Raw genomic sequence first — 19037 nt, 5'->3', positions numbered from 1 at the left:
TTTGGGAAGGGAAGGGTTAACCTTTGTGTGCCAAATTTGATAACTTGTCTCCTACCAAGCGAGGACAAACTCCCTCGCGTGACTGAGCCCACGGTTTCGGCCGCTTACTTGTGATCGATGAGTGTGATGTGCTATTATTCAGCTCTGATATGCGCGATCTTGTCGAAATTTTCTTTGCCTTTTCGTCCTTCGCTTTCTTAACAGTTCTGGGAAAAGAAATTTGATCTTTCCCGCGGGGTATTATGCTGCTTGCGTTGGCGGAATACATTTGAAAAACGAGCCAAAACAGCCGCCATGACTCATTGGCGTGGAATCAATTGATCACATGGGTTTTTTAGTCCAATCACAGTTGAGCATTTATCGTTGTCTTTGAGCTGTTGCATAGCCGCTTGTTTTTTACCGAAAATTTACAACAACTCAATTGGATTGACAGTTATTTTAAGCACCAGGTGCATCAGTACAGAAGGATTTTTAGCCCTGTTTTGCAGTGTGTGATACAGTGCACTGGAAGATTTTCGTTTTGGGTTGATTCGGCATTTGTCTGGCAGGTTGCGGTGAGTGTACGTTATAAATTTTTACTATGAGGTTCTTGTGGTTTCGTTTTCGATCGCTCAGATATGAAGGATTTTGACCATGATGTACACGTAACGCACTGAACCTTCTGATTGATTGCCGAATTATTTTTGTTATACTGAATCGACCACAGTTTGAAAAAATTAGTGTGGCAGGTTAATCGTGCCATAAAATTTTGGGCCTTCAATAATGCAATGGAAATCCACTTATTTACAAGAATGATTCCCGCATTTTTAGTTATATGCATTTGCAGGTGGTGTATTTTATCGTTACTTTTGCTTTGAACTATTAGAGAGGAAGATGTCAAAAAGAACAGTATCATTTTGTTCTGCTCGTTTGAAGGTTGTGGCAAAGAATATGTTGTCAGAGTAAAACCCTGATTTTCCCATGGTAACAAACTTGGTGAAAAGTAAGCTATTATACGCGGTTATTTTGGAATCAGAAAGCAGGATATTTCTTTGCACTTTCAAGTAATCTGTTGGTGGTAATATTAGCAAACCCAGTATCTAGCTCTGATGCATTTTTAAACTGGTAAGGAAAGAGAAGTTGAAATCGCAACATGATCTAAATACGAAAATATTCACTCATTGTGTACACACTATTCAAAAATCAGGAGAACAGGGTAAACAGTTTCGTTTTAGATTATAGCCCGTGCATATCGTTAAAGGATGTTAATTGCTTTGCCATTTACGTTTGTCGTGCAGATGTGTATTTATAGTTAGTCGCTAAGCTCAAAATTAATTCGTTTCCATTTAGAGGCGACATTAGGTAAAGAGTCGTGTAAGTATTTGTATCCAAGGGTCAGTGGTCAGGATGCACTACAAATTTGTGCCATCTTCTTTCCTCTTCTGTATAGTTTGCATATCGAGTCTTTTTGCTTAAGGGTAATGTAAGGCAGTAGTTCGTTACAATGCACCCATTTAGCCAGCTACTAATTTGAGAATAACAGATCATTGTTATTACAGTCAATGAATATTGCCAGAATCCAACCACCTGACCAAAACTGAATTTCTTTCTTCAACTTTAGTCTGTAGTCATTGTACTTTCAGCCACACAGCTTCCATTAAGCCTGTTTTTTCAAGGGATGTACATTCACTCTCTCTGATGAAGTGCTAATACATCAGCTTTAAAATTCTTTACAGTGGCCAATCTACATTATCAACTCAATTGAGTCCTCAAGAGGTCCTGTAATTCTGTCATCATGATGTGGTTTTTAACGTTCTGAATTGGCCCTGAAATTTCTGAAACATAATATTGCTTATGGTATATTGATGCTCAACTATGAGTGTTTTGTTTTTCTGAAAGTTAAATGTACTTGACCATTCAGTGCTCCATGTAGGCAGAAGTTGTTGGGTTTAGGAAATCAATCTAGTTTATTGCTGAAACTGCTGTTGGTTGGTTATGGAAATTGAAATGCTAGTAAGTACTTGGAGTACTGAGAGTTAAGTATTACTTTTTTTTACAAAGTGGTCATCATTGTAATATTATCTTAGGTATGAAATAATTGAAGTGTGAATATCACATCAGGTACCCACAATTATTTTGTTTACATTTTGATAGTGAATTTGCAATGGCTTTGACAATATCAGTTTCAAAAAGGATTTCAAGGATTAGTGATATCCATAGGAACATTTTATAAATGCAGTCTATAGTATAGTGGTACACAAAATGTTAGGATTACATCAGTAGGTACAATTGCAGATGTGTGATTTCCTTTTTACAAGTACAGAAAGTAGGTAGGTTTACCGTTAAAGATACTTGCACATGGATCTTTTGCAACCGTTTCCCTTATTGTACCACACTTACTCATTTATTTCTTTAGCATGATAACATCACATGTCAGTTATATTTTTAATGCATGATATTGATAAGATGTTTCATGCTAGATCAGTATTATATTGTATGCTGCTGAGAGCTCTCTATTGGTGAAGTAAGTTAATCAGGCTATTTTACCTGTTCATGTACCAAGTATTCAGAGGAAGGTATACATGAAATACTCTATTTCTTCTTTTCTGACATTAGGTACATGTATCTATCGGTATATATCATGTGTTTAGTTTTACCTAATGCTATTTTCAGGCATGGTGAACGTAGTTGGCAATCTCATAGCTCAAATTCTGATACTAAGTCATGCAGGAAGTTTAAATACAACATTTTTTGTGCTGTTAAGGATATTTGGATAAAGCTGATTAAAGGAAATTCTGAAGTACAAAGTGAGATATCAATTGTGTTATACAGTCAAATAGTTTGAGTGTGAAATAACATTATTTCCCCCTGTATCTCTGGCTTTGAATTTTGTCCAATGACAGTAAGAAGATTGTTATAAGATTGTTGCAAAAAGACTTACGACAATTTTCCTTGCAATGGTTTTTGGAAATGTTCAACTCTAACCTCCTTTGTTGTAATTTGCTTTAATCATATTATAGGGTTTATCATGGTTTTACCATTTTGCTCTCTGAGAGAAATTGTCTGAAAGTGAATACTGTATCCCATAGACATAAAAGTGGAGAACTTTTAATGGCAAATGTGTAATATTCAAACTGGTTATTGGATTGTTTTGAGAATGAGCAGTAAATTTCTGGTTAATCCTGTTGAAATTATTACTTTTAGCTCCTTTATCAGTAATTTTTTAATTCTGTGATGATTAAGATCTGCAATTGAACAATCACTTGAATTTGAAAGTATCATTAATAGTTGTGATAGTGACACACAGTCACTAGCTATAGTATTGTCTCTTTATAGAGCACTTCACTTGAAATAACAAAAATTTATCACTACTTGTTAATTTTGTTTGCAGGTTGAGCAGCTTGTTTAATTAGATGCACAGTCGGACAAATTCTTTTTTGCACAGTATGCTACTATGGTTCCTGAGTGCATTTAGTGTCATTAATTTTTCGGAAGGTTCTACAGATTGTACTCAACAGTTTGAATAAACAGCCAGTACATAATTAAATTACTTGAAAAACTAACTGGTTGTACTACATTACCTTTGTAGAGATATGGACCTGAAGAAAAAAATTCTGATCAATAGTAAAGTTGCCTCCAGAAGATGAAGGAGAGAAAACTTGGGTACTTTCTTTTGATATTGAGACATTTTAGTCTAAGGTAACTTCACTGTGAAGTTTTTATATGAAATAATTCATATTTGTACTGCGGTTGTAGATGAAAGTGAAAATGTAATCATCGCAGTAAATTTTCCAATTTAAGCAATTGGAAAGAAGAAGCCTGAAAAAAATCAGGGCCTGATTTTTTTTTCAGGCTTCTTCTTTCCAATTGCTTAAATTGGAAAATTTACTGCGATGATCACATTTTCACTTTCATCTACAACCGCAGTACAAATATGAATTATTTCATATAAAAACTTCATATCATTTCACTGCACGGGAAGATATGAACTCAATAAATTGACCTCGCTCCCAATGTGTGGCTTCATAGCTCAGTTGGTAGAGCATCGCACCGGTATCGCGGAGGTCACGGGTTCGAATCCTGTTGAAGCCCTGATTTTTTCAGGCTTCTTCTTTCCAATTGCTTAAATTGGAAAATTTACTGCGATGATCACATTTTCACTTTCGGTAACTTCACTGTTTTCTGAATCTGGTATATTTGTGATTGTCAGTTTGAATTTAAACCATTGCAATTTCATATGATATGCAATCGTACAACTTTTTGTTGCAGTGAAAAGCTGGTGACAATTTTCTACAAGTGTTAATTGTACATAGTTCATTGCAACTGAAAAGTCATGTAAATTATATAAAATAACTCTTGGTGGCTCAGATTCTTATGACAAGTGAAGGAGTTTTCCAATATCTTAATGATCTCACTTGATCATTCTACATGTACATGAAACATGAACACAATGTGTCATGAACCTATTTTAGTCTCTTTGGGTGTTTGACAATGATGACTTGTTCTCCCACTTATTCTGATGAGATTAAGAATAAAATAGTGATGTAATACCATCACCTTATAAGCCTGAGTTTTACACCCAAGAGATAAGTAATAACTATGTAATGCTGTTAACTTGTCAATGGAGATGAAGATAAGAGAAAGAGGGTGCAAACATCAGATTTTTTTGCTCCTTTACCCAAACTGAGGGCCTAGAACAGGCCATGTAATAACTGAACCATAGATATAGACTGACTGGAGATACCGTGTGCTTTGAATATAACTAAGGGTCTTCTAATGTGTGTTTGAGTTTGATGGGTAAAATCATTTGATAAATCTTCATAAATTGTGGTCATCTTTGAGGTCATATTATTTAAATAGTTAAAAAATAATGGTTGAAGTGCCTGACAAGTAATTTAAACAAAACCATTATTCAGTCAGCAAAATACCAGAATGTGAATATTTAAAAAGAAAAATAAATTTGCTCTTCTATTCTTTAATGTTCAGTATACTAGGTTAGAGTTTACTGCCATGCCAGCTCTTACTGCAAATTCAGTGACTCTAGATGAAATTCTTGTGGTCCGTGCTGGTCCCCTACGTGAAGAAGAGCTGTGGGCATTGCTTTCCCAGTCTATTGCAGCATTACAAGATGTGTTCATCAAAGGTAAACTGTGATATTTTTTCTTTAAAGATGTTCTTGAGCAGTGTTCTGCGGAAAAACCAGCAGCCATCTTTATCCCAGTCTTCTAGTTTTTGAAGGGCTTGTACTTAGCCAGGACAAAATGGTGTAATGTATCTTTCTTGATTTGAAGTAAATTGTTTTCTTTGCTCTATTTTGATTTATGTATGCAAAAAGTTTGTTTAAAAACTACTAAGAAGGCAATACGGTTCTGCTCAGATTATGTTAACTGTGCAAACTGTTTAAGTATAACTAAGGGGAATAGTTGCAGTGGAACAGATGCTTCTGCCCTTTGAGAACTCACTTGTTTCCTGCCCCTAACTGTTTTTTTCTTTGCCTGGATAATAAAATCTTTGGAAAACTCTGACCCATGTTTCTCTCAAAAAAAGCCTCAGACTGAATCTATTTTCCTTGCTTTGAATTATTAGTACATAACTCCCAGTGACTCGTGCTCCCTGTAACTCAACCTCCTGGAAACTCAAAACTGTTTCAATTTCCCCCAAAGTTTTCAGTTACAAGGTGTTGATGGTATTAATGAGTATAGGTATTTAAATTTTTCCATGAAGGTTTTAGTGGTGATAGCCATTTACACAGTGGTCATGTTTACACTCTTCAGGAATCTTGCCCACACTCAGTTGTTATTGATGAGTTAAAACAGGATTGCTGAATTTGTTTAACCTACAGGTAAAGCAAGAAGGAAAGGCCTTCTAACCTATACAATCACACCTGAAAGTTTACTTCTCTGTCATAATGGCAAAGTCAAGTTTTCACTACACACAGGTAATCTTCAAACCATTCAGAGCTGTTCAAGAACTGTTTAGGTCTTTCAAGAAATGTTATAGTTTAGGTTGCAGACTTTTGAAACACAAAACAAGGGACTTTTTGCACAATCAATTTTTTGAAGTAGAAATAATGTTTTTCAATATACATATAGTACTGTAAATAATGGTTGATTGTGATTCATGTTTCAGTTTCATCAAAGAATCGCTCGTATACAGCGCCAGAAATGTACTCAAAACATGACAAACCTTTGGGAAGTGAGGGAACTCTGGAAAAGGTATAAGTCAGAGTGAATAAAATTCTTGAGAGTACACTGTAGTTATGTGACTAGATTTTTCTTGTTCAAGGTTTCCTTTTGGCTCCTTCGATAGGATTTGCCACTGTAGTTTAATTTTATGATGAGTTGATACATGTAGGTTCCCCAATCAGAAAATTACTTTACTAAAGTAGATTACTGGTTTAATTTTTTAAATTGTTATTGTTAACAGATCTGTATTTATTCTCTGGGAATGACACTGTATCATGCAGCTGAGTATGAGATCCCAGTAGGAAAGGTGAGAAACAGTTAACCCTTTGATTCATAGAACTGATAAACCTGTAACCTCTCCCTACAATGCTAATACATTATCCAACAAATAGGTGATGAGAACAGAGAAATTCAACAGGAGGAGGGTATTATCCTTTTTTAACCAAAAAAAATCTCATTAGAACTGCGAGGCAGAGCTACATGTATGAATCAGATTATGGGAGTCAAAGAATTAACATAAATTTGTAGCAATCATCACAAGCTCCTGCTTGATAGCTACATACTGACCCACTCAGTGCTTGATTGTTCAAAAAGGGTGTTGTTATTGTAAGCAGTGAGATTGAGAAAATTTTGAGTTGATCATGGAACAAAAAATAGCCTTTTTTACTTCACCACTCAAATGTACTTGTAGTTAAAGTAAAACTGATTTGAAATTTTTGTCAGATTAATTTCATATAACAAACAACTTTTTTTGTCCCTCAGATAAATTTCCTTTTAGTTCTCATCAGATGTTTTTGATTTTGTCTGCAGCCTGTGAATTTGAGTGAGACTTTAGAGAATGTTCTTCTCTCTATGTGTGAAGAGAGTTCTCACTTACGAATTTCTCTGGTGAAAGTTATGGAAGTAAGTGCATGATCTTGTCAGAGTTCTTTTGATGTTACTTACAGTGTATGAAAAGTAATGCTGCTGAATTTCCAAATGTTAAGAATTGAATTCCTCAAAAAATAATTTTTTTTTCTAATTAAAATGGTTTTCTACATTGACAGGTTTGTCATGCACATCGTAAAAGACGTCACTTTAATGACCTCATTGCATCCATGGTAGCAGCTGTTTTAGGTGATGAAGTACCTGACGTAAGTAGACTTTCTTCTATGCTCTCCATACCAAAACAAAACTGTGAATTAGGCTACATGAGATTATCCTTTAAGACTTTTGACTTTCTAGAGCTGCTGCATGCAGTAAAAGGAAAAAAAAAAAGCTGGAAGGTTCTTGATGGGCCCCATGGAATTTAAGGGAGTCCTATGTGAGGACCTAAGAATTATTTGTTCTTGAATATTTGTATGCTGGGTCCTAGAAGAACGGGGAAGAAAATAAACAAACAAACAGGGCTGACTGTTGATTGAAAATGATGGTAAAGGTTGATGCAGTGATTCATTTTTTGTTTTGCTTTGCTTTATTTTTGTGATAACTTACAGTAGAAATTATGCAGAGATAAATGCTCAATGCAAAGTAAATATAATTTGCAGCTTGGCTGCATCATGGGTCCTGTAAGCAGTTTTTAGTACATCATTCTTTTTAAGCATGTCCCACATATTGCTCCTAAAAATTGAAGACCAATTAGGTGCTTGTAGGAGTAAAAGGTTCACATTTAATTCAATAATTATAATTTTATCTCTTGTAGAATGATGAAGAAGATCACAGTTCTGAAGAAGAAACAGTTCACATTAATCACTCTGAATTCTTGAATGGAGAGGTATAACTTTATTAACTAAATTAAATGTCATTTTTAAATCAATTTTTGTACATGAGATCTAAAGTAGTAGTGGCTTAATGGTGAGTGCTCTGAACTCCTGACTCTGGATCAAAAGTCTTGGCCAAGGTATTTTTATTACTGATTCACAGTGCTTCCCCTCATTGTCAAAGAAATCTGATGAGATGCTGGAAGGAACTCTTTGCTGAACCATCATTCCATTCCAGTTCTTAAAGCTTCCACTTGCAAGGCCTTTCTTGTGTTGAGTTTAACACTGATATGATCAAGTATTCTATTTAATAAGACTGTTCTCTTCTTTCTCTGCTAATAAATCCTGTCCATTCTCAGAGTCCATCTCCAATTGGTGATGAAGTCAGTCCAAGAAGCCTACCATCACCTCCACCCTCAAGGATCAGCACAAGAGGCCAGTCAACTTCAGAAGAATTGGTGGGATCAAATTTCAGACGATCAGGCTCACCAACTGAATTAGCCCTGATACCTCACAAAAGGGAGGCTCGGATTCCTCATGTTCTTGGTGAGTCTTTCATTTAGTATTTGCTCCTGTGGATGACACAGTAAGTAATAATTAGCATGCTAAATTTGCTAAATTATATCCAATTTTATTTACCATAGATAAATATAAGGACCACCTTGAGAGGGTTCGAAGAGAGCGAGGCCAACAATCTTCACCCAACAACCTCACAAATGGTTTCAACAGCATAGAGCAGTCACACCCAAGCTCATATGACCAGTCAGAAGTTATATCTCCTGATCAGTCATGGTCCAGGTCACAGGATCAGTCGAGACCCAGTAGCTCAGCAGCATTCCAGAATGGAACATCTTGGAAGCATCTACCACAGTCAAGCTCAAAAACATTGGATCGGCAAGCAACAACTTATGATGAAGATGACCTTAGGGATGGATATTTCAAGGGACCTGCAAAAAGTCTTGATTCAGAAGTACAATTGCAATCAAAACCTGACTTAGTTCCTGCAGCCAGTGAGTTGTTTCACCATGCCTGTTCTACTTAAAGTGTGCCTTCAGATTGTTCTCACCAATGATCTTACAATCTGTTAGGGAACAGAAACATTAGTAACATTACTAATGCTTTCCCTGAATTTGTATTTGCTGTGTGTCTGAGATTAGTAAAACAATATTTCTTAGAAGGCAATAAAATGTGTTTGAAACATTTAAAGTAAACATTTCTTTCAATCTTGTTAAGTCATCCTTCCAACATGTGACAGCCTTAGAAACAAGTTTATTCTACTCACAAGGTTGCTGTAATAACACCCAGCCTGGAAGTATCAAAAAAAGATTTGTAAGTTGTTTTCTTCTCAATTTCCAGGAAGTTCAACATTGCATCGATATGACAGTGACACATCAATTACAGACACATCTTCCATGGTGTCTGGGCCACGTTCGTCAGTGATGTCAGGGCGTTCATCAATGGTGTCAATCACACAAGGGAGCTATGCACCTGAGTCTTATATGACTGATGGTTATGAAAGTGAACCTTACCTCACCAGTATAGGAAGCTCAGCTTCAAGGGCTGCATTCAGGGATGGAAGAGATTCTCATACAATAAGGTTAGACATGCAGGGTTTTCACTAAGTTTTGAACCAGAGGTATGTTTATGAGAAGGAGGTAGTGTTGGGAATCTTGTTCAACAGTCAATATTTATCAGTTTCATGGCTGCATTAAGTTATGGAGTAACTAGGAAGCCTAGGACTCTTAAGAGTTACTAACAAAGTACACATGCTGAGGCATGAGAGAGGGACAATCAGTGCATTGGCTTGGGATTACTTTAGATGGGAATAACTCTGCTTTGCCCCAGACTTCCTCTTTGTAAATTGCTGGTCAGGAAAAACCATTTCTCATCTTTCTGGAAATACTTTGGATTGATAAAGCTAATCATTGCTCTTCATTAGAACGCTCTAATGAGACTTCTTTACCAATTGCCATTTGTTTATTTCTTAGCAACCGTCCATATTCTTCAACAATGGACCTGAGGAAACAAGTCATGACACAACAAAGCTTACCAGCTGGAACTGATGAAGTGGATCATAGGGGTAAGATGCCACAGCGTGTCCTCTCTGTTCCTGACATACATGTCAGTGGTGATGCTCCAAAAGACAAGAGAGCCACAAAAGGATCAAGAACCAAACTTGGGGTTAGTTCAAGTAATCATGACATAACACTCTGATTTTGTTTCTTTTGTTTCTGTTATGTTGTGAAAGATAACTATTACAAAAGATCCATTGCAGTGTCACAATGACATGCATTATATGTAGACCAACAGGAGAGTCTGAAGTGGTTGGATAAATGAAGGTTTAACATCAAATTTTCTAGTGATGCTGGTCATATTGCGGGTTCAAATGCATGTTAGTTTGAGATGATTGCAATCTACTTTGAATTTTTAATCCTGAACAGAGGACAAGAATCAACAAACTATACTCACTTTTGCCCCTACTAAACTGTAATTTAAGATTGTTTTCAATTGAAAGCCTGACAGCACTTAGTTAATCTTTTACCAATGCTTTTCTCTTGCTAGGATTTCTTTGGTCCTGAGTTTGTTCTGGTTGAGAAAGACCCCAACCTGTCAGTTGTGAATATCTCACCTGTAAGTTACATAAAAGTCAGTCTGAGTAAAACCTGTAAAGTAGAGTACCTAATAACCATGGTAATAACCAGTTTAAAATCAATTATCTATTTTGAGACCATAACAGTCAATGTAACAAGTCACTGCTACATGTACATGTCACTGTGACAAACTCCTTCATGTGCATGGCTTTTAAAACAAGTTTATTCTACAAACATGTATTTCACCTTTGTGATGGTTGCACAAAATAAGACCAGTTTGAACTTGCGACTTATTGCAGAGAAAACATTTTGTGTCAGTGACATAGGTGCTCACAAAACTGCTGTTACGACAGTGTTCTCTATTTAATGTCCCTTTGGGTGTTCCATGCAGCATGTTGTTGGGTGAATTGTTCCTGGTTGCCTTAAATTTATTAATTTGTTACTATAATTTTATTTTTCTCACATATTCATGGTGATTAGAGGAAAGCAGGTTCTGTACCACATGGCAGACGATTAGTCACTGTGATTATGCTGAACAGACAAAAACTACAGATGATGATTGAGGTACTGAATTTTTTTGCTTTCTTCTTAAGTGCAACTTGTATCTCAATGCTGAAACTGTATTATCATGGCAACAAAGCTAATTTTCCCAAAACAAATTTAAATAAATGTGTTTGAATTATTCTTTCAGGTGACTTCCACCACTCAAGATTTGTTTGAACAAGTTATCAAATATTTGGGACTAACAGAGAAGTTCTTTTTTGGCCTGACTCAGCTAAAGGGTGAGAGAAAATTTCAGAATGTCTCTATCAAAAGACAGTTTGTCTATAGAGGAATAACAGTCTGGTGTGGTGTTGAAATGATAGTCACTGTCAGCGGTAATGCTGCATTTTCTATCACTGATACAATGCAAGTGCTTATTTGCCAAATATAATACATTCGCACTGAACAAAATGCAGTTACATGGTATGACTTTCTACTAAAGTGTCCACTAATTTTTTCAGATGGTGAACACATCTTTTTAGACTTGGATGTGAAATTAGCCAAGTATGCCCCAGCAAAGTGGAAAGAAGAGGTAATACTTAATTTTTAAATGTCATTAATTTAAGTTTGCCACCTAACTAAACAATGCTTTTTTTCCCCATAGGGGAAGCAACCTGCAGAAAAGTTTCTCTTACACTTCAGAGTCAAATTTTATGTGGAAAGTGTTGCTCTCATTAGGTAATGTTTTGAACAACTCTCTACCTTGTATATTTTTTCTTAGTGCCAGGCTAATATAATGACTCCTTCTAAAAGAGATGTAATGGGTTTCATTTTTGGTTGGCTGTCATGTATCAGATAAAGTCAGTTGTGAAAATTTACTTCCAAACCTTGGTCAATTGAATTTTCTCTCGAGCCTTTGCCTCCTTCCTTCTTTCCTTCCTTATTTCCTTCCTTCCTTCCTTCATTCCTTCTTTGTTTCTTTTTCTCTTTCTCTCTCTCTCTTTTTTTTCCATTCCCATTTTTTTCCCATTTTTAACCTTGGAAGAGAAATATTTGGTGAATTTTGTATTATTTGAGTTCATTTCAATGATAGTTATCTTCTTTCCCACTTCAGTAATCCACAGACAACTCATCAGTTCTACCTACAACTCCGAGAAAACATTTTGACTGGCCATCTTTACTGTCATGAGGAGGCATCATTTACCCTTGGAGGACTTGCACTGCAAGCAGAGACAGGAGACTACAATGATGCACTTGGTGATGAATACTTTCTTGCAGAACATTACATTCCAAACAAGGTACAAGTTTGTCAACTCTGTGCTTTTTATATACGACTGGGCAAAGTGTGATTTGTGTAGCATATACTAGTGAGGGCAATTCTTACCTGAGGTTAAAAGTGATCTGGTTGTACATTGGTTTTGCACCACTGCACTCTATGATTGGTTATGAAATTTTGTGCAGCCTCCTGAACCAATCAAGTGCAAATCTGAAACCAATCAAAGCTTGATCACTCATCTACTTTTTAGGGCATTTTCTGATTTGTTCTTGACGTTACACTTTTTTTAGCTTTTATGACACTTGATGGAAAAGTGTGCTGTTTGTGCTCCCTTGCTGATTTCTGCAATCATTATAACATGTCTTGAGTGCATTTTGATTGAGTGCCTTCAGAGGAGCCAATGAGAAGTCAAACATGAGCCTAAAATTAACCCTAAACAAAATCTTTAACTTCTCAGAGTTACACAAAGAGCTATTGATACTTTCTTCTGAATGTGCAAAACACTTTTTTTTCTGTTCTAGACGATAGAGAAAATTTCACTTGATCATGCTACACAAGAGTTACCACGTTTCCACAAATCCTGTCATGGTTTGTCAGAAGAAGAGGCTGAGCTTGAATTCATAAAGGAAGCTCAGAAACTTCAGGAGTATGGAGTCCACTTCTACAAAGTACAAAGAAAAATTCCCAACACAGGAGGTGGAAAGGTAGAAAGTCTACTTGTGATAAGTGTGTTGTTGTTGTTAGACAAGTGTTTTTTCATCTGCAGCAATTTAAGGAACTGTTAAAAATTTGCAATTTAAGGAACTGTTAAAAATTTAGTTTTTGAACAATCAAGAAATGAATTCTTCTTGAAGCAGTTAAATTAGTGATTACCCTGTAACAACAAACTGCACTTACATCTTCAAACGTGACAACTTGTAAGTATAATAATAAGTTTTATTGAAGGGTTGCTTGGAGTATACAGGGGCTTTCACTGTGTCCAGCCAGTTTCTTAGAAGAATACCACCCTAACGGCTGATAAATATCTGCTGCCCAACCTTGAGCTCCTCATTTAAAGCACTTGACAACATTGATCATTTATGTCCAGAAATGCATGCAGTAACAAAAATGCATCAAAATCTTCAAATCTGCTAAGCTGATTTCGCTATGACAAATTCCACAAAAAATTTGTCAAAATTGTCAATTCCACCAAACTGATTTCGCTTTGAGGAATTTGACTGATATTTGTCAAAATCATAAAATCCATAATTATTCACTTAGTTTGAAGAACTTTCGTTAAGTCAGCCATTTTCGTTATCAGCTGCATGCATTTCTGGACATAAGTGGAGACACTGATGTGATCTGATAAGGGAAAAATTGAAGAGGGTAAGACAGGATGAAATGGGGGAATGCTCGATAATGTACACTTCAAACCACTTAGGACTTTTGAAAAACAAGTTCAGAATCCAAAGGTAGAGGGTTGGATTGCAGGCAGGTGACTTGATGATAAACACCTTCCTTTATGATGCAGGTATTTTTACAAATCATTTTACTAATTTAAGTGATTTTGATTTTGAATTTAGTCAAGGAAGAGTAATAGAGAGTCAGTATGGCTTGGAATATGTGTCCGTGGAGTCACTGTGTATGAGGTATTGTGTCAGGATATTTCTTTCTGGATATTAAGTAAGGTTTAAATTTAAAAAACTCAGCTCTTGTGTATTATAGCAGCTTCCTTCACATCTCATTGATCATTCTTCTTTATGGACTTGACCAGTCAAAAAAATTCTTAATTATTTAGAGAACTGGTATGTCATTTGTTAGACACTGTGGGGTTAAATGTAATGTATTTTTTATATACATCTGTTCCATTCCCTAGGCCCGTGGACATATGAAATTCCCAGTGAACAGACATTCCTGGCCATCAACAAAAAAGCTCTCTTTCAAGGTGGGTATAGTTTTTGTCTCCTTTGATTTTTTTTTTCTCCTTAATTCTAGACTGTACAAAGTTATATTTTAAGTAGTATGGACCATGTAACTTACGTCAGTTAAATGTGAAAAAAAAAATTGTAAAAAAAGAGAAAGGTGAAACAACTAAAATGATCAGAGAGGGTTAGTGGTCTCAGTTTTAATTTTTTTCATTGAATGATTCTTTTCATTACCATTCAGTGTTAAGGCATTCTCAAGCAAAAAGGTACTGAGAACATAAAAAAATATCAACCAACTGAGCGAGGGACACTGAGTGATTGAAACTTAATAAATTCTTGTTGCTAGAATTTTAAGAAATTTTGAGCAGGTTTATTGAGGTCTAGAGAGAGGAAGGCTTAGAGTAAACCAAGAGTATATAATATAAGAAGTGAATTTAAGATTATTTTAGAGACTGTGGCTTACTTGGGACCAGTTATTGTACCTTGAAGACAGAAAAAAAAAGAATGTTCAATTTATAACCTTTTGGGTTTTCTTGCTGTCTTGCAGAAAAAGAAGTTTTTCATAGAACCAAGAGGAAATCCTGATCCACTTAAGATGACATTTTACACAGATCATTATAAAAAGTAGGTACTTTTTTAACTGAATAGTTCATTTTCAGCTACACTAGATGAAAATACAAGGTAATTTAAAAAAAAAAAAATGAATTGCATGGAATGAATGGCATTGTCTGTACAAACAAAAAACTTTATTGCCATTGTTTAACTAGTCCCTAAGCTACACCTCTTTTCCCAGATGATGGGCTAGTGCCTGTCTCTTTCCTGCATAGGGAGTCATGTAAGGGTTGCTGGGATTTGCCAGCTATGGGAGGGGTCTCTATCCATGGAGCTGGTTGCCCCCCCCCCCCCCCCACTTACTGTAATGCTAGGATGTATAAATTAACTTACTCCTGGAGTTCCTTGTGGTGATGAAGAAGTTGAACTTGTTATTTTTCTCAGGTCAAGATATCTTCTTCAGATGAGTCAAGCATTTCACAGGTTTCAGATGAAGATGAAGACCAAAATGTCTATCTTGGATCAAGAATTGTCCCAAAGTGCTGTTGGTGTGTATAAAATATTGAGATAGGTTTATTACGATGCTGGGGGGTGGGGGGAATGCACAATTCCTCCTCTGGTGGTTCCTCCTAAAGCAATGGATGAGTGGCTTAATTTAATGTAACTCTGATGATTGACATTTCCAATAATTGTGTAAATAGTTACACATTTTTGTAGTTTTCCTGAAACAGAGTAATGTCTTTTTACAATTTAGATATTGAACTTTCTACTTTAATGGGAATCAAAGGCTTGTCTACATCTGATAAGTTTTGTTTTTCTATCATAGATGAGCCACAAGTGAAGGTGGAGAATGGTCCCACAGATGTATATCATCGCCCATCATACATGATGGCTCGAGAAGCTTCTAAAGAACAGTCGATACAACATGCTCACAAGACTCTTGAGCGTCAAAAAAGTTTAGACACCTATCAACTGCATCATGACAATCTAACACATACTTCACGGGATTCTGGGACTGAAAAGAGGCGATACTCAACCAGCGATGAATCAGAAGACAGCACAATGTACCAAACACAGCAGAAAGACTTCCTGCCTGAGGGATTGTCAAATTCATCCTCTCAACGGCAGTTCTCTCAAGATGTGGACAACGAGAGAGATGTTGATATGCCTTACGTCATTGGTCAGTTTAAATTGGAAAACAAGTGTTATCGTAAACCATTTTTCCTTAACAGGGCATCAACATTTTGTGCCAAGAATCCAGAAAATACACTTAAAATGAAGAGGAAGTCAAATTTAAAAAGAGCCTTGTCATCTTCATCTTTTCTCAGTCGTTCACTGAGCAATCCATGTTCTGTTATATATGAAGAAGTAGTATTGTAATGCATGTGAAACAGTCTTTTTAACAGTGGTTTGAATTCATATTAGGCCTTAGAAGAATTTTTTTTTCAGTCAGGTGAAACATGTGGAGATTTTTTTTCCATGATTACTTTTTTCCCCTTTAGTTTGATGATTTGTTCATTCTTTTGAGGCACTAAATGAATCCTAGTCTGGACATCAAAGTATTTTGATGGTCGACATGCTGCCTTGCCTACTCAGTAGTGTCTTTAATTCATCCTTTTAATCTTTGGTGTAACTCTTACTCTTGAACATTCTAAAAAATCCTCCTCTTACTTAGAATGTTTTCAGTTAACACACCTTTCTTGTTTTGACTCTGAGGAACAATCAGTCACATGGATGTTTCATTGCAACCTTGTACACATGCATGACTTCCTGATAGGCATGACTTCCAAATTTAACTATGCCATTGCATAGTTATAAAAGAAAGTCATTCTCTTGAGGATAATTTTCTCTTCTCTTGCAAGAGGCACTCACTTGAGTGCTGTTTTGAGTATGTCCAACTGCCTTTTTTAGCTATAGGAGTATTTTGTGTTAATGGAGAGTATGGTGAAGTGCTCTATCTTTATCATGTCAATACCATTAAAACTGTTCTTTGGCATTTTATAACTTTTTTTCTAAGCTGTGGAATGATATTAAATTTGAATCTCTTATGATCTGTTCAAAGTAAAATTTCTTCTGTGCTATAAGACTTGACCTGCAGTATCTTGCTTCATCACTTAGTACAATGTACATTAAATATTTTCCACCTTGTATAAAAATTTGTCATTATCTCTATTCTCTTGTGTAAAAATTGTGCTTCTCTGGTCTCTTTTCTATGACTGTTACCTTACAATCAGCATATTCATATTGGATTTTGTGTTTCTGGTTGCTTAAGTCAAGATCTCTTTCCTCTGTATTCCACCCTTTTTGTTTTCCTGGACTGTTACTCTTTTCATTTAAGAAAAAGAATTCCCGCGAAAGTATCATCTGGCTTCTGCACAAAATTCTCATGCATAAATAGCCACTTTGACATGGTTATTCCATATATAGGTGCTTCCTAATCAGTTGCATGCTTCTTGCATTCTCTTCCTTCTGTTTCATATGACATGGCCTTTAATGGCCCTTCCTTTGTTTCTCCTTTGGTTTCCAGTGCATGGGGGTTGTCTTGGTTCAGACTTCCTGGAGGTAAACATGGTCATTCCACATCCCTCCTAGTAGGTGTGGCATGCCCAATATATTCTTCCCTATTTGTTTCATTCCTTCTCCCTCATCCACCACTACAACATTATCTTTGACAGCTTCTCTATCATCTTTTTCCTTGTGTCTATTGTTTGGTGGTCCAAGTGATAGGGGCTCAAAGGAGAGAGGCATGATTTTTCCTTATCGCATGCCTCCTCCCTAGGATTGTAGCCTTGTAATGAATTTATGCACTCTACTAAACAGGAATTTCAGGAGTTGCAATTCATGTGAGATTTCAGTTTGTTATAATTTGTCCTGAGTTTTGTCCCAAGATGTCCTGCCATACTCTCGCAGCTTTTTGTCAAGCTAACAATTATTTCTATCTTGTGAGTGGTTTCACACTTAATTAGGTTTTTATTATATCTGTCAAATGATCTTACTCCGTTGCCTTGTGTTTTTTTTTGCTGTTTTGATCTGAACATTTTGGAAGCAGTATATAAATTGATTTCTTCTACATTTTGGCAAAAAAAGCAAACAGTTTAATTAATTTGTTCATGAAAATTGCTAACCATTTTCTTGGTTTACACACAGGTTATTTGCTAACAACTCAAAAACTGAGTAATGACTTTAATAATCTTGGCTTTTAATTATGAACATAACTATAACTAAATCATTAATAGTGACATCACTCATTTGTAACCTGTAATTGGCCAAGTCTGTTGTTCAGGGTTTTTTTTCACTGTAGAGAAGCCAAAATAACATGAAGGTTCAATTTCTTGCTGTCTGTGACTGTCATTTTTTTCATCTTTCTCTCTCTTTTTTTTGTTTTTTTTGTTTGATTTTGAATTGGGATGCAATCAGTTTCATAAGTCTTATTGTTCTGTAATGCCTCTCAGCACAAATAAATGTCTACCTAATCTACTAGGTATATATTGGACTGGCCGAAACACCCAGGAAAACAACCCTAATTTTCAATTCGTTGCTGAAGCTTTAATCAATTGATTATTTTCTTTTTTAATGAGAATTTCCATGGAATCAAGACCTTTAAAACCATTGACATAAATACAATGAACTGCTATCGGTTGATGACATGAGATGAGTGTGATGACCATGACAGTTAAGATCTCTTTTGATTCCATATCTAAGATAAGAACACTCTCTTATTTTGAGCTGGTCAAATTGATGAAACATGATTGCACATAGAAGAAAGGTTGTCCGTTTTAAACTGGTTCAAGAGAAAAAAACTTGTATCAGACAAAGAGGTAACATGAAAAATTGCTCAAAAGCAGAATCCACATGCGAATCAAAATTTGATTTTTATCAGGTTATTATGACTGTTATGGTGTCGCTTCTTTCATGGTACTATATAGATTTAAAGTTCAGCTTGTTAGCTGTTATTTTGGAGCATTGCTCTGTCAAGATTTAGTTAAATTTGATCTAAGCTTTCATTCAAAAAAAGAAAGATAGCAAGTGCTTGATTCACGAGGAAATTTTGGGCATTTTTCAGTTTGTGGAGTATTTGTATTATAAGTGAGATTACTTTGTCACTTATTCATTTGCAAATAGCCTGTCATGCTGTGTTACTTTATAATAAGCACAAGGTGAATAATCTACAATCCATTTCTTATTTTTCACTTGATTTCAGAATTCACGATAGTGATCTCTTTAAAATGGATTTTTCAATTTGTGGCCCCAAGAACAGCACAGGAACCACATCTTTCTTTTTGATTGTGATCTTTCTTGTTACAGTTCCTTTAATATTTTTGTTTCTG

The 19037-nt window shown here is 35.7% G+C and overlaps 1 protein-coding gene across 3 annotated transcripts in view; it reads left to right on the top strand.

The window, feature by feature from the left end:
* Nucleotides 1-351: 351 nt before the first annotated feature.
* LOC113674771 (tyrosine-protein phosphatase non-receptor type 13) overlaps nucleotides 352-19037 on the top strand; it is a 41478-nt gene continuing 22792 nt past the window's right edge. For 2 of the 3 annotated variants that reach the window (XM_089197591.1, XM_089197590.1), the window contains exons 1-25: nucleotides 352-554; nucleotides 3569-3678; nucleotides 4966-5122; nucleotides 5822-5917; nucleotides 6109-6194; nucleotides 6406-6471; nucleotides 6975-7067; nucleotides 7211-7297; nucleotides 7846-7917; nucleotides 8263-8449; nucleotides 8548-8913; nucleotides 9260-9500; nucleotides 9892-10084; nucleotides 10466-10534; nucleotides 10975-11058; nucleotides 11186-11276; nucleotides 11499-11569; nucleotides 11642-11715; nucleotides 12092-12275; nucleotides 12775-12957; nucleotides 13816-13881; nucleotides 14109-14177; nucleotides 14705-14781; nucleotides 15154-15257; nucleotides 15536-15889. In XM_089197591.1, coding sequence (XP_089053717.1) covers nucleotides 4990-5122; nucleotides 5822-5917; nucleotides 6109-6194; nucleotides 6406-6471; nucleotides 6975-7067; nucleotides 7211-7297; nucleotides 7846-7917; nucleotides 8263-8449; nucleotides 8548-8913; nucleotides 9260-9500; nucleotides 9892-10084; nucleotides 10466-10534; nucleotides 10975-11058; nucleotides 11186-11276; nucleotides 11499-11569; nucleotides 11642-11715; nucleotides 12092-12275; nucleotides 12775-12957; nucleotides 13816-13881; nucleotides 14109-14177; nucleotides 14705-14781; nucleotides 15154-15257; nucleotides 15536-15889 — 3046 coding nt within the window. In that variant the 5' untranslated portion in view covers nucleotides 352-554; nucleotides 3569-3678; nucleotides 4966-4989. The remainder of the gene's footprint in view (nucleotides 555-3568; nucleotides 3679-4965; nucleotides 5123-5821; nucleotides 5918-6108; nucleotides 6195-6405; nucleotides 6472-6974; nucleotides 7068-7210; nucleotides 7298-7845; nucleotides 7918-8262; nucleotides 8450-8547; nucleotides 8914-9259; nucleotides 9501-9891; nucleotides 10085-10465; nucleotides 10535-10974; nucleotides 11059-11185; nucleotides 11277-11498; nucleotides 11570-11641; nucleotides 11716-12091; nucleotides 12276-12774; nucleotides 12958-13815; nucleotides 13882-14108; nucleotides 14178-14704; nucleotides 14782-15153; nucleotides 15258-15535; nucleotides 15890-19037) is intronic. The other variant, XM_027191267.2, reaches the window with a different exon arrangement.

Source organism: Pocillopora damicornis, chromosome 2, assembly GCF_964200805.1.
Source record: "Pocillopora damicornis chromosome 2, jaPocDami1.2, whole genome shotgun sequence".
In the NCBI taxonomy this organism is placed as follows: Eukaryota; Metazoa; Cnidaria; class Anthozoa; order Scleractinia; family Pocilloporidae; genus Pocillopora; species Pocillopora damicornis.
This window is presented reverse-complemented; position numbering and strand designations above follow the sequence as displayed.